This window comes from Calonectris borealis, chromosome 6, assembly GCF_964195595.1.
Source record: "Calonectris borealis chromosome 6, bCalBor7.hap1.2, whole genome shotgun sequence".
NCBI classification, from domain to species: Eukaryota; Metazoa; Chordata; class Aves; order Procellariiformes; family Procellariidae; genus Calonectris; species Calonectris borealis.
The window spans coordinates 2,667,005-2,682,483 of NC_134317.1; the positions used below are offsets into that span (position 1 = coordinate 2,667,005).

A 15,479-nucleotide genomic window follows, 5' to 3' on the forward strand; every position below is an offset into this window, starting at 1 on the left:
CCTTTATTCCACGCATCGCTTCTGGGGGCGCCGGCCCCACACCAGGCCTCTCCCTGACAGGATGACACCGGTCTGCCGCCGGCACGGCCTCAGTTCAGCCCTCAGAGGACGGGCGAGGGCCCGGTGGAGCCGGGAGGGCCGTGGGGGACTGCCCGGCGGGAGGGGCTCCCCGCGGGGCGAGCGGCGGGGCGGCACCGGCACCCCCCCACCCCACCGCCTCCTCCTCGGAGCTGCGGCGCCGCGCGGCTCCCCTAGGGGGCGCACTGCTCCGGCGGCCCGCCGGCAGCGCGCGGCGAGGGGGCGGGCCCCGCACCGGCGGCGAGCGGTGATTGGCGGATGCGAAGCTATAAATGGGGGCGGGCGGTGGGGGGACAAAGCAGTCTGCGCGGGACCGGCGGCCGGGTGGAGAGGGGGCGGTGGCGCGTCCCGCGGCTCTGCCACCTCTGCTGGGTTTTTTCCTTTTTTTTTTTTTTTTTTTTAAAAAAAAAAAAAAATTATTTTTATCGTTTGAGGGAACCGGGTGTGTGTGCTTTTTTTTTTTTTTTTTTCCTTTTGTTGTGGCTGGCCGAGGGACTAAGCCGAGATCAATGAAGGAAAGAAGAGCGAGCCAGAAGTTATCGAGCAAGGCGGTGATGGATCCCAACCAGAACGTGAAGTGCAAGATCGTGGTGGTGGGGGACAGCCAGTGCGGGAAAACCGCGCTGCTCCACGTCTTCGCCAAGGACTGCTTCCCCGAGGTGGGCCGGGCGGGCCGGGGCAGGGGCAGGGGCCGGGGCGGCGGCGGTGGCGGTGGGCGCGGGCTGACTGTTGGCTGTCTCCCGTCAGAGCTACGTCCCCACCGTCTTCGAGAACTACACGGCCAGCTTCGAGATCGACACGCAGCGCATCGAGCTCAGCCTCTGGGACACCTCGGGTGAGCGCTCCCCCGCGGCTCCCGGGGGCGGGTGGTGTAAATCGGTGAGGAGCGGCAGCCCCCGTCGGTCGGGGCGGGGGGGCGCCGGGGGGAGCAGGAGACCGCCCCGCAGCCCCTCGCCGCCGCGTCGGTTTGCCTGTCTGCAGATGCCAGGGGCAGCTGTGCCAGACGGTGGTTTTTTTTTTAAAAAATCTGAGGTATACTTTAGCGATATGCTTGACTTTTGGGGGGGGGAAGGGTGTGGACAAACCTCCATTAAGCGATTTGTCAGCATTGCAGGGGAAGGCAGGCAGGGCAGGGGTATGTGTTCCCACCTGCCTGGCTGGAGGGAGCTTAGCTGAGGAGCTCCGGGGGTACCTTTGCTCCTCCGAAACTCTGCTTCACCTAGCAGAAGAGGTGTTTATATATGCTAATGGTAAATTACATCCGCTGGCATTTGAGTTCCTTGTGGCCTCTTTAATGCCTACTTTTTTTTTTTTTTGTAAAATACCTTATATTTTCCCCTGCTTTGGAGAAGTCTTTAAAGCCTGGAAAGGCTAGGGAGGTGGGCATCTCTGGTCCTCTGAAGGTGCAGAGGGAGCCATCCTTTCTTACATACCATGAGCAGTGCTTGGGGTCCTCATCACTCTTCCAGTTGTGCCACTCTTCTTCAGTGGCCATGTCAAAAACCGTGCCTCGCATGCCTCAAAGGTTGAGGTTCTTGGTGCTTGGCTGTCTTAGATCTCATGTTAGACCAGGAACCCCTCTAGATCCTGCTGTCATTGATAATTGGACTAAGCTTACTGCTGGGGTGGTGAGGACGCACCCTTGAACTTGCCACCCCAGCGCTGGAGAGAAGCGTGGACAGCCAGTGGTCTCTGCCGCACGGGGAGAGGTGGTCAGGGGTGAATGACGCCATGAACCATTAATGCAGGTGTGGATCAACATTAACTCTGCAGAAGTGATTGGAAAAAAGCTGGAGGAACTTGACAAGAGTATGCAAGCCCTTTCTTCTTTGGGCAGGTTGTGTAGATAGCTTTTTAATGTTGAATTTGGACCCAGCAGTTCATTCTAAATACGAAAGCAGTCCTTTTACCAGAAACGAAAATGTTAATCCCTTTTTAAAAAAAGGGAGTTTAGGCGGTGAGTTGGCTTTCCTCTTGCTGTTGAGGAAATGATTCCAAATTCTTGCAACACGATTACTGGGAAAAGGCAGTCTCTGTGCCCACAACCAGTATCAGCGTAGCTCTGAACTGATTTTTTTCTTCATCTTGTGCCAAGTAAGACTTGCGGACTTCTAGAGTGTGTCTGGTTTGAGCTTTCATCCTGATTACTAAGCTGACTGTAACAAATTCTATGGAGTAAGGGCTTATTAAAAATTAATAGTTAGTGAAGTTATTTTGGAAAACTTTATCTTTTAGCTATTAAAATACAACACGCTCACTGGTGAAGCTGTTTGACATGGGAAGGTTTGGAATTTGTATGTCAAAGGCTGGAGACACCCATGTAATGAAATATTCTGTAGCACTTCAAAAGACAAAAGTGGTGGAAGAAACACCTGCCAGCCTTTGCGTGTGCATGTCATCCTCTCAGGCCTGTCCTGGAACTAATAGAAAATTTGACTGAGTCAGAAGCTTAAGATCAAGTGGCTAATTTGTCTGCAATCTGAAACTGAAGAGGAAATGTTTGAAAGATCCAGTGCTTGGTCTTACAAAGTATTACTGAACAGCAGATCCTCTGGTTGTGGGACTCTGCGGATGAAGAATTGGCTCTCTGTAAACAGCCCTGCTCACCGACTGCAAGAAGAAACACTACCCAAACCCATTAACCCAATGCAAAATCACAGATAAAGGGCGTCAAAAGATAAGATAGTGTTTTAGCATTATCTTAAATTCTTGGTAATTTAGTTTTTGCAAGTCTTTGTCCTAGTCCTCTGCTGAATTAGAATAAACGTCTTAATGACATTTTTAAAGCAGGACTAGATCTAGTTAGCTTAAAAATATGACTGATTAACTGCCAAATACTAATGGAAGATAATGTCCATTGCAACATGAGGAAGGTAATGGCTTCAGTCGTTTGAGGTACTTCTATATCTCTTGGAAGAGAGGGGAAGGACGCGATTTAGCTGAGTTTGATTGCAATATACTCCAGATACTTTCAAGATGACAAGATCCTTCTTTAACCCTCTTTAACTATTTTCTAACTGGGAGAATGCAACAGGCTGCCTTGCAAATTAGTTTCTAACTTGAGTTGAAGTAAATACCGGGTTTTGCATTGAATCCTTTGGAAGGAAGGTCCTGCCACTTTGAGCATTTTTTTTGCTCACTGAGAAAATGAGAAAAGCTGTAGGCATTGGTTAAAATAGTTTTGTGCTAGGGTGAGAACAGGCCCTGCTGTTATGGTTTTGGTTTATGATCCTTTATATAATAATAATGTGCTTTTTCCTGGAGGACTCTTAAGTACAAAATGTAGAGAGTCACGCAATTGATAGAACATTTTCAAGCTAGCTGTAAATTTATTGGGAAGTTTTTGTTGTCTCTTGGATATGCCCGTAGAAATATGGGACAAAACACTCTTAGAAGTAAGAGTGGAATGGGAAGATTCATTATTCAAATATTTTCTGGTACTGTCTAGTTCTGCAAGTCATTATAAGGATTTAAATTAGCCGCAGCATTAAGGAAAGCACTTGCCAACTTGAATTTCAATTGGTTTTTGGACTACCAACCCTCCTTTCAAAGCAGGAATGTCTGGTTGCAATCTAACTACACCATAAATTATTCTACTCTGTGGTAACGTACTATGGCAATCTTGAGCTGTTTGGGAGCTGTGTGCTTATTTTGCTAGGTGGAGTATTAGAAGTTTCTTCAGGCTGAAGCTTCATCTTGTAGTCTCATGGACACTGTGAAGAATACTTGTGTATTAGATGTCTTTGTCTGCCGTAGGCATGGTCTTAATGTGCATTTACCAAGTTTTTGGCTTCTGCCATGAAAAGTGACTATTTTGATACTTACATTTCTTGCTAGTACAGCAGCAGCTGTGGCACAGAAATCACATACTATTAATTAGGTCTACATGCCTGTGTCTCCCTGAAACATATTTTAGTTTCTTTTTTATTGGTTGAACTGTGGAAACTGTACTGGATACTCCAATAAAATAATTCTCAACAGGGCCAGAAATACTTATGCACTGCTGGGGATTAGCATATAATTAAATCCAGAAGGGCCTTAGAGCTTTAAATCAGGTTAGCTTTACTGTGATTTGAATATGCACAATGTATTCAGTGTCTATATAGAAACATAATATTAATTATAAGGCTTTTTGCCGAAATGTTTCAGAAGACATCTGAAACATACATGAATTAAAGTTACGATTTTCCTGAGCTCTCTGGCAGTAAGCATCATAAAGGAAATGTCAAATTTCTGTTTTTGCCTTCCAGTTCACTTGCAAGTTGGCTGTATTGAGCTGTGTGAATTTTTCGTTTCATGGCAGAGTAACAGTAACTATAGTTTGGTTTTTTTTTTTCCCTTTAGAGGGGAAATAATTAGAATTGACAACTGGGAATGCCAAGTCACCTACCAGAGTCCTGTTTTCTACTTGAGGTGCTATGAATATTGTGATAGCCATGTGCTTGGAGATGATGTGTTCTATGATATTCAGTATACAAAATCACCTGCGTTTTCTCCAAAACAGCCAAGGTGGATTTGGAAGGAGAAAAGCCATCAGCAGTGAGTCAGCTACTTAGAGCGGCCACTGCAGCATTTGATGTGTTTTCTACGTAGCTGATAATTAGTGAGCCCAAGGGTTTGGGAGTGAGAATGCTGCTGTTCAACTGTTGTTCTTTCAGTTGACTGGAGTCCAAAAGGCTACAAAGACTGATGCCTGATGGCTGCTTGGTGGTGTGTAAATAGTAAACTATTGCCTGTTACTGAGCTCTGCTTCCCTTAGGGCCCGTGGGCAAGCAGAGGCTGAGCAGCGCGGTGAGCAGGAGCTGCCCAGGTTCAGCTCCGGAGGTGGGATGTGGGACTGAACCTCCTGGTTGGAACTCGTGGTGGTGGTGGCTTTGGGGCTTGCAGGGCATCGTCTCTCCATGATCTAGCATCTTAGAGTAGTACTAAGCCATCAAAAAATTAAGTATGCTTTAACTTTTAACGATGTAATTCTGTTGTTATTGTTATTAATTATTAAGATAGCACCATTTAAACCTAAGCTTTGGTATCTTCTGTAGACCAAAGCCAAGCATATTGCTGGTAAGGGGTTTTATTTCAGTTTAAAAGCTGAATTTATGTTGTACTTTGCATGAAACATAAGGTTTTAAAAGTAGATCTTTCTTAATGTTTAAATTATTTTGGCTTAACTTATTTAAGCTGCCAAACAGATTAAAAAAGGGGGATTGCAGCTGGAATACACTTCCACCCCAAAGTGAGATGAACTACAGCATTATCAGCAATTCCTTGATAAAACAGAAAAATCATCTGTGTTGTCCTTGACAAAAATGTTTTATTTTGTAGGAACAGAATCACAAACGCAAATAGGCTTATTTTTTTTTCCACAAATACCATAGCTGTAGCTCTACATTCTCCTTCTGTTTTCTAGGGTTGGCATGGCTTCAGATCTGCAGACTAACTTGAAAAAGAGTGAGCAGCCTTACTGGGCTGTGCTCAAGTTGTCTGTTCAGACTTGAGCCTCATTCCTGAGATTCCTGGCTTCTGAGGGTTTCTCTGGGCGAAACGATGAAATGCCAGATTGAATAGGCTCGCACAGCGAGGGCCGTAGCCCCTCTTTATTTGCGCAGTAATAAAGGTTCAGTTATTGCTGTTGAATGAGACCAGGAAATTTCCTTTGTTGATACTGCAGCCCGAGTACTTTAAATGGTTCCCATTTGTTCTGCCACACACTACCCAAAGAAAAGGAGGTGTCAAATATTCCTCCTAGCTTGCATCTGAGCAGAAGCACTGCCTATAAAAGTGCACTTACTCTAGCTCAGCATCTTTAATATGAGAGGTTCAGAAGGAAAACCTAAAAAGAAAAACCCTCAAAACAAACACAGCTACAGCTGACACAGTAGAAAGGAGTCTCTGGGCTGGAGGTGGTGACCATATGTATACATAAATACATGCTGATGGACATATATGGTATGTTGTATCCCTGAAGACTGGTGAGTGAGAAGATAGGTATGTGTCTAAGGAATTAGTTTCTGGGTGAGGCTTTTTTGAGACTCCTTTCTAGCCAGCAACCATTTGGCCAAGCATTCATGATCTTCAATCCTGCCCTTACTTGCCTGAGCCTGGCAGGGAGATGTGCTAGCCCGGCAGTGGCTCTCACCAGCACGCAGGCTGGCGGCTGGGCAGCAGTCTGTGCTTTGGCCCGTTTAACGCTGCAGAGCAGTGCAGGTGGCTAGTTAACGGCACGCGGCTCTGCAATTCGTCTGTCCAGGGCAAATAACTTGGCCCTGGGGCTCCAGGATAAATAACTTGGCCCTGGGGCTCCAGGATGAAGGCACTGTAATAGCAGTGCTGGAGATAGCCGGGGAATAATTAGTAGTAGAAAATGCTTATTGATAGTCAGTGCAAGCAGAGCTGAGCTCAAATGAATAGTTAACTACCGGTCAGCTCAGCTTGCTTAGATTTCTTTCTAACATGTCATTTACCGCTGAAGACAGCTAACACTGTTTTGAAGAGCAGTTTTTGACAGCTGCCTCTTCATTAGATTGACATCATTTATGAAGATGAGCATTTGAATAAAATAGTCTCGTTCAACAAATTACCTTCTGCTACCTAGTTTGGTAATGCTTCATTCCCCATGTGTTACTCTTCATTTCAAAAACAACATTCCTGGGATTCTTGACTCCTTCCTCCCTGTATAAGCTGTCCAACTTAAGTCATCTGCGATAAGTTCACACCATTTCCCCCTCTGCTTTGTGCAACAGCATGAGCTGTCTGTCAGTTAAAAACTTGAGGAATTTCTCTAATCCACTTAATAGTCTGCTCAGCCTGAGACCTTACAGCCAATTAGTTCTAGATAGTTGGAAAATTGGTGATATAATTAGCTGATAACCCCCAAACTCTTGAAAGCTGTATTCTTATTGTGTATGTTCTATGTTGTATTTTAGGCTTATGAGAGAAAAATACAGAAATAAGACTATATGGCTAAGAAAATGGATTTTAAGTTGCAGGCATGCATTTTAAAGCCCAAGCCCTTATCCTGTTGGACCACTTAACTTTTAAGTACTCTTCTAAATCAGAAATACGTTCTCCTCAGTAAGTGAAGCTTCAGCAGAGTTAAGGCCAAACCGAATGGTGGCTGAGTGACTGGAACTTCCTAGAAAAAAGGAAGATTTTTTTTTTTTCCCCAAACCTGTTACCAGATTCACCAGATGATAAAAATGAGATTTCTGACTCTGGAGATATATTTGTAACTGCGCATCATGACAATTCTTAAAGAAAACAGCGTATCCCTTAACAGCTCTGGAAATAAAACATGCACAAAGTGCAATATTGGACCTATTTCTGTTCCATCAGATTACTAGATTAACTTTGATCTCGTTGATAAAAATTTGTTTTATGGACTAAACATAAACATTTATTGCAAGCATATATTGATTTACAGATTGATGAGGCTTTTTGTGACAGATAACTTGCGTGTCTGCCTACAGGACTGGGATTCTTTCCTGCTGGAGTACTGCAACAAATGCTTTAATTTGAAGCAAGAGTTCCTTCTAAAAGTTGTCGATATCCATGACAACTAAAGATGCTTTTTGCACTTGGAACTACTTGTTTTAAATTAAATGTTAGAAGAATCAAAACTGATTTATTTCAAAACTTTCTGAATCTTTTCCATGAAAGCGCAACCGTGACAAATCTGCTTTGAAGAAGCTTTTTGGAGGTTAAGGGTTTGTTCTCAAAGTCAGATCCCTGCAGGTTAATGCTGGGACTTAAACTTGGGCTGACCCGATTTCCCTTTCCTTGTTGTTGGGGGCATCACAAGCTTTTGGTGGGAGATGGATCGTTGGGGTGCCATCACTCTTAATTACTTGGAAAGCTGTTGCTTTTGTAGGTGAGAAACAAAAGGAAAGTGGGGAAATGAGCAACTGCAACGAGTCTTTTGGGAGTACAGTGCTATTGAAGAAAAGATGGAAGCTGGGTGCTATTAAAGAGCTTCACTGAAAACCTTTCTAAGCTTTCTGAATCAGCTTGAATGACTGCAGAAAGTGAAAAATACAAACTAATAAAAATGTTGGTTTTTTCCCTGCAGGATCTCCTTATTATGACAATGTCCGCCCGCTCTCCTATCCAGATTCTGATGCTGTTCTGATTTGCTTTGACATCAGTCGTCCAGAAACTCTTGACAGTGTGCTAAAAAAGGCAAGTGTTTGAGAAATGTTTGAGTACAGAACTGTGTGAGTATCTTGTCTTTAAATCTCAAGAGTGGTGCCGTTTCCTGCATTGGAGACTTCAGTTTGCTTCTTTTAATGGAGAGATGACAGGACTGCGCTCTGCACTGCTAGAATTTGAGATCATTTATTTGAAAGGGATGAATGTTAATTGAAAACAAAAACTCCCTAATGGACGCTCAGGGGTGAAGTAAATTCTCATTCCTCAGCCCTTAGACAGCAGTGAATTGTTTAGGGTGGTGTGAGGTGCAGGGCTGGGTGCAGCAAGAAATTCTCTCGCATTATATTCATATAACAGACAGTATTGAGAAACTTTGCCATGTTGCAAAGACGGTTAAAATGTGCCTGCCAAGTGTTTGGACTTTTGCCATGGCTTTACATAATTTCTCGGCCTGAAGTTAGAAGTAGCCAGTGACAAATGCCTCTGGAAGCCACCAGAAGACCTAGCAGCGGCATAGAAATGCCGTCCTGCACCAAACTTCAGAATTTTTCACAAGCTCAGTGTTCTGAGATTCAATGCCAGACTTTCCCTGAGTTAAAACATTTTATTTTGATAATCAAGCTCTTTTTTTGCAAGGTGGTCCTGGTCCTCTCCTCGATCACTGGGCGTGACTCAACTTTGCAGTGTTGTCTTTAAGGCTTAATGACCTGAAGTTCCTTTTTTCTGTAGCTGGGGCCAGTGATTCTTGTGTCACTGGGAATAAAGCGGCATACCATACTCTGAATAATCTGCAGAAAATACTTAAGACTATTCTCTCAGCTACTAACTGCGCCAACAAGCATCTAGAACTGTCTTTCTTTTCTGTCCCTGATAATGTTCGTTACTATACCGTTGCTTAATTCTGTAAGAGATTTTTCTTAATATGCTTTTAAATCCAAATGATATCCTTAAGTTTTAGGGATTGTGTGGTCTGTTCAGATTATGCTGTGAAATTTTTGGCTTTCCTGTGTTCTCAAAATAACCATGTAGAGGGGGAAGAAACGCAAGGCATATATCACAAGTTCTGTTTGAAGGGCTTATTACTGGTTCACAATAGCTGAACCCTTGACAGATTTGAGTAGTTTTAGGTGTGAGGATGTAGCCATGAGCCAATATATAGCAAGGCTTATTTTGTGGTCATACAAGACCTGCCTCTGCAGCTCTGTCTTGAGGAACCATTGAATGTTGGTGACACCAGGTTTCATTGGTTCCTGTCTGCAAATGGCTATGGCTGGGTGTCTACCGCTTCTGAGGAGCAACAGGTCTGCAGACCTTTGCTCGTGTAGGTAAAGAATCTCAATTTATCCCCTCTTGATTAGTAAGTTGGTGGAATTAATGAGTGTATGAGATGGTAAGATTCCAACCTTGACCAGATTCTGCTGGAACTAATGCCTTTAGAAATTAGCTTGAAGGTAGATACAACTATTATGTAAGAGTATTTCCACATGAAATGTCATGACTTATTAAACTTTATCTTGTACCTATTGCTTCTTTGGATTTAAACATTCATCTACTCAACTATAACAACAACCTAAAATTTTACAGTGGAAAGGTGAAATCCAGGAGTTTTGTCCGAACACCAAAATGCTTTTGGTTGGTTGCAAGTCGGATCTGCGCACAGATGTAAGCACACTAGTGGAACTTTCCAATCACAGGCAGACACCAGTGTCCTACGATCAGGTATGTGCCATGTCCTTTGTGGTGGACCACTTAGGGGTGGAAGACAAGACTCTTTTCTATCACTGTAGCCATCTTTATGAATAACTTCTCTCCCCGTTGACACGAGTGCATCCTACAAGTCAGGTGCACATACTCTAGTAGTTGCTGGAGCTGAATTTGAAAACTATTATGAGTAAAGGCAAAGCCTACCCACAGACTGGATGCAGCAGAAAATCATGCTGCCCCACAACGCATGCTTTAAGCATCATAAGATTGTAGCCTGATTGATGGCAAAGAGCCTTTCAAGTGAATTGCAAATAAACTTACTGCTTTTCTGGGCCTACAGAGGCCAAAACAGTAACTGAGATATGACATGTCCTGTTTATTTACTGATAAATTGATAAAATTTTTTGTTCAAACTTAAGATTTGAATCTCACACATTTGACTTCAGCATCGTGACAAACATTGCGTATTGTCTGACCCCTTAAAAGTCCTATTTCCTGAAAAAATCTTCTGGGAAAACACCTTGTAGCTCCCTCTGAAGGTGGTAGCAAATCCAGAAAGCATCTTAATTCTTGGCAGCAGTTCTCTGCCGCTGGGGAAGTGAGAAGTTTGGAGCCAGGCATCAGGGGATAGAGGAACCGAGGTGAAAGGGAAAGGAATGAGGCCATGGGAGAGCAGGAGGTAGAGAATGGGAAAACTGGGCTGTAAGGTAAACTTCCCCTTATTACTCACACATGTATATCATGCATTGCAGCTGAATCACAGTGGTGGTTTGAGATACACCCTGCAGGGTGTAAGAGTGAGAATGGTACCTCCAGAAGTCACTTTAGCTAGTGTGTATATCCTATGCTATCAAATAGTTTTTGATGTTTTATCCACAACCTCAGGTTTTCCAAACCAACAGCTCCTAATATGTGATTGCTAATAATGCAGCCTCCTACAGCATGTTTAAATTTGAAAATGCAAAGATACTGTAAACTGAGTATCTTGATTAAAATATAACATGGAGTGTTGTACTGTGATGGCTTATGCTGGTTATGGCATTTTTCTACACTTCACTCAGTGAACACCCCTCCATCTCAGACAATTTTATATGAAACTAAATGCTATTTTTTTACCTTAGTGTAAAACAATTCAGAAGTGTCCTTAAATCCTGCTTGTTGTGAAAGATGTCATCTTGGTTACAAACTACCACTGTTGCATGTGTATATATTCATGTTGTTCAGCCTTGGAGCTGTAATTTTTCATGCTATTCTTCTTTGAATGTTAAACTTAAAAGGAAATACTGTTGGCCACTTATTACATACACAAGTTCATATATTACATTTTTTTACTTCAGTAAAATCACCAAGTCTCACCCCTTTCCATAGATAGCAATCAAAAATCTACTGGCAGGTGGGTTTGTCCGCTGGAGTTGAAGATCCACATCTCTTCTGGTGTCACAGCTTAGCCTGTGCCCCTTAGGAACAGGAGTCAGATGAAGACAGAGGGCTAAGCCAGAAGCTATTACTTGGCAGCCAAAGGGAAAACTGTACATGTTACAGGGAAGCCCATGTTCCAGCAAACTCCCATAATTTCATCTGTACTCCATGCAAGCAAAACCTTAGACTGAGCAATGATTGTATCTCTTGTGGTTGCCAAATCCCTGGTGGCATGAAGCAATCCAGTGCTCTCCTGTGCTAGTTCTAGGGAAGGATCCTCTGGGGTCGAGATATAGAGCTTGTTTTTAAACTCCCTTGCCTTGCTAAGTCGACATGGGATTAAAGAGCTTAGTGGGGTTTTCCCTATTCCTCTTAACTTCATAAGGAAGCGTTGGGAGGATAAAGCCAGTTGCTGGTGGCACTCTGCCTGCAGTATGCTAGCCAGTTTCCAGTCAGCTGCGGCTGAGCAAACATTTCTGAGGCTCCGAGGTATAGACTAGGCTTGGTTAGTAGGAGTTGAGATGTTTAACCGTGGGGACGGCTTGTCCTACAAACTAAAACTCCTTTATCAGCCGCTCCCATTTACAATTGATAAGAAGAGGGCTGCATCACTGCAGTGTAAATAGTGCATACTGAAGACGTGGGTCCAAATAGATTAGTGCCATCAGCCTGGCACTAGAGCAAAGAGGACTGATTTATGCCTGTATCTCAGGCCCATGAATATGTGAGGAGTGGCACATCAAGGATGTGGTTGGATTTTGTAACTTACTAAAAAGATTCATCCCTCAAAGTAAAATTCCATTGAAACAACTCCATTTTTTCACACAGTGCTGTATTGTCTTCCAGTAGCAAACTCCACAACAGCATACCGGGGTATTGTCATCTGCCGGAGTGGTGTGTTGTTTTCTTCGTGATGCTGGAACAAATATTCCTGCTTTGACTTTTAATCCACTTAGAATCAAAAAAGGAGGACTCATATAACCACTAATGTCCTTTTTTCTTTTTTTTTGCCGGGTCCCTAGCTACAAGTTGATATAACTATCCCTGACCCAGAAACCCACAGCACATTCCCCTACGAACTTTGCCCCCTTCGTGGAGATGTAACCGTGTTTACGGGTCAGGGCCACGCTGGCCAGCCCTTGAGGCAGTCAGAATACATTTTCTCTTTGGAGATAGCAGGCTTAAATCTGGAAGCTGCCAGATCCAGACCTTTCCTAGTGAGCACGTGATTCACGGATGCAAGTTAAGGTGTAAGGGTGACATTGCCAAATAGGTCCTACTAATACTCTTTTGGCTTTCTGCAGTTGTTCGCAGATCCCTGAGCTTATCTTCTCTCTTCCAGTTTGTATTTATCGGCATAGGAGATAATGCTTGGATACTTGTTTAATGCCTCTTGGAACCAAAGCTCTGTTTATTTTGCAAAATTAGCTGCTGGCTGTAGTGCTGGAGATTTAGCTTTGGTTTTCACAAAACATCGTGTATGGAAAACAGCGCTGAAAACTAATTGTATGGTTTGCTTTGGCTGTCTGCGGAAACTTGGTATTGATTGCATGTTCTTTTTTCCCTTAGGGTGCAAATATGGCCAAACAGATTGGAGCAGCTACATATATTGAATGCTCAGCCTTACAGTCAGAAAACAGTGTCAGAGACATTTTTCATGTTGCCACCTTGGCGTGTGTGAATAAAACAAATAAAAATGTTAAACGAAACAAATCGCAGAGGGCAACAAAGCGAATTTCACACATGCCTGGCAGGCCAGAACTTTCCACAGTGGCGACGGACTTGCGAAAGGACAAAGCAAAGAGTTGCACGGTGATGTGAAGGACCTTGATTTCCTGGAGAAGGAGGAAGAGAGCGTCCGGGAGGGGTGGAGGCTCAATGAAGTACACAGCCACATGGTATTTAATGAGGGCTTATGCCAGTGCTTTAATGGAGACTTCACCTGTTGTGTGAGACTGTACTTAGGAACTGAGCAGCGAGAAGAAATGGCTCTAAATGAGGTGGCATCAGGAAATGATATGTTGAAGAAAATGCCAAAAAAAAAGAGGGAAAATGTTTGAATGTGCTGAGGAAAGAGAGGGTGAATGGGAAAATAACACTGCAAAGAAGAGAGATGTCATTGACAGTGCTTGTTTCTTTTATTAACACTCTACTCCTGGATGCTACCCCTTTGGTTTCATTAAAATAATACTTTAATGTTTTTTTTTAAAGACGACGTTATTAATATGCCCTCCTCATTAAGGAACTATCCCTGTGACCTTATAGTTGGTTTTCCAAAGGATATGATCTAATTTTTTTGTAGCTCATCGTTAAAATGGAGAGTATACCGAGGCCCCTGTGTCACCTAGAGGAAAACACTGTATGTGAGAAGTCTGGAGTTTTGCCTTCCCGAGACAGCAGCGCAATCTGCGTTCGAGCATATTGGTAATGAAGACAACCGTTTGAGATTTCCCAGTATTATAGGTGCCCTCACACTGTGGAAAGTAAACGGATCAAATTGGGGTGTGGGGGCACACTACCTGCCCGTTGCAGGACTCTTGACTTTCCATTCCTCTTTGTGATTGTAATTCAGAGTGGCAATGATCTCCAGTTCTGGTGTACTGTATGGGTATGTCGCTGTAGGTTCAAGTGAAAGGTGCTAAGAGCTATGATGACAAATGATCCTTAGTTTCACAACCATGATAATTCGTTAAGCCTTACTGCCCATCTGGGGAAGCCCCGAGACTCCTCTGCTTCTGCTAGGAGTTGGAGAGCCGGGTGGCTCCCAGGATCTAGCCCTCTGTAAATGCTACAGAGAAGTGCTATTCTGTGGTGTGGTTCACTGCAATTATCTTTGCAAAAAACCCAAGAATCTGCAAATGAGCCAGCTTATCTTTTGTGATGCTCGTGTTTTTGGGGCAGCCGTCTCTCGCTGCAGACTGCGTTTGCTCGTGGTGAGGAAATGGGGTCTGAAGAACTGTGACGCCTTAAGGGGTCCCCAGTGGAAACTGGATACTGCCCTTAGTCTTTAAGATTAATATATACGTATCCAGACAACAGTGGTGAAACATCGGTGAACCAGTTAAGTCAAATCCCTTTTTGCTTACTGAATACTATTGTTACATTAAATAAATCGGCCTTTAAAATTGTTTGCAACTGCTTACTGACCGACTTAACTTCATCGCTTCTCTCAAAAGGAGGATACTGTAAGCTCTAACCAGTGTGGCTATCGCTTGTCGAGGACAAGCGTTTTCTTCCCAAGGGTAATGCTTCATTTTTGAAGTGTTCAAGCTCTGTTCATGTTAACTTGTGCAAAGGTAAACAGTTACCATAATTAAAACTCAGTTCTGTGTGTTCCCGGCACTTTTGTTTCATCTGATAAAAGAAGAAAAAGAAAAAAAACACCCATTCCGATTATTTCCCACAAAAAGACATTTTTACCACCATAATAAGCTTTTGACTGATGCAACAGTGCGCTTAGGGCAGTATTACAAAATAGCTGGTAAGTGCTTTCTGTATTTAAATATTGTGGAAAAAATAAGTTATAACTGTTATAAAACAGGATATTCATTACTTTTTTTAATTGTTGAAGTCACTTTGTATGTTTGGTTAATGTTTCGGCAGTATTTATTAAAATACCATTTTTTTCTTTGAATTAAAAAAAACGTAATTGACTTGTAGTGGAAATGGCCTTTGTGTGTTAGTTCATTAATACTTGCATGTTTTGGATGTAATTGTACTGAGCTACAGGCCAGGCATAGCTGGGAATTGGGATGTGATTTGCATAGAAATCAATCTTACCCTTGCAACAGCCTTTTGGGTTCTTTGGCATTATATCTGAGTACGTAGTGTGGGTTACTTGTCTGAGTTGTGTTTCCCAAAAATGACAGAGGCAGAGGAGACTGGAGCAGGCAAAAAGTGAAATTTGGTTTGCTTTGCCTCTAAAGCACTGAATGCTGCTTTTTAAAAGGCTTCATATATTCCGGTTATTCCTAGGAACTGTTCTTTGCTGCCTGCTGTGGGTTCAGCAAAGACAGACTTTCCTAACCAAAGGATGTGCCTGTTTTCTGTCACCGTTGGGACATGGTGGTTGCTGTGGCTCCTCTTGGAAGAGTTGTCCCAACACATCAGCTCTGCTAGGTGTCAGGCTCCCA

The 15,479-nt window shown here is 43.3% G+C and overlaps 1 protein-coding gene across 1 annotated transcript; it reads left to right on the forward strand.

Moving 5' to 3' along the window:
• The first annotated feature begins 219 nt into the window (after positions 1-219).
• Positions 220-14,699, forward strand: RND3 (Rho family GTPase 3). Its single transcript, XM_075152677.1, has 5 exons — positions 220-737; positions 826-913; positions 8,144-8,253; positions 9,808-9,942; positions 12,916-14,699. The coding sequence occupies exons 1-5, from the start codon at positions 351-353 to the stop codon at positions 13,165-13,167; spliced, it is 972 nt and encodes a 323-aa protein (XP_075008778.1). The 5' UTR covers positions 220-350; the 3' UTR covers positions 13,168-14,699.
• The last annotated feature ends 780 nt before the right edge of the window (positions 14,700-15,479 follow it).

Bases quoted from the DNA above. Each gene is read 5' to 3' on its own strand.
- RND3 (XM_075152677.1), top strand. From the start codon at position 351: ATGGGGGCGGGCGGTGGGGGGACAAAGCAGTCTGCGCGGGACCGGCGG. The intron at 738-825 runs GTGGGCCGGGCG...GTCTCCCGTCAG, and splicing joins CCAAGGACTGCTTCCCCGAG to AGCTACGTCCCCACCGTCTT. The intron at 9,943-12,915 runs GTATGTGCCATG...TTTTTCCCTTAG, and splicing joins CACCAGTGTCCTACGATCAG to GGTGCAAATATGGCCAAACA.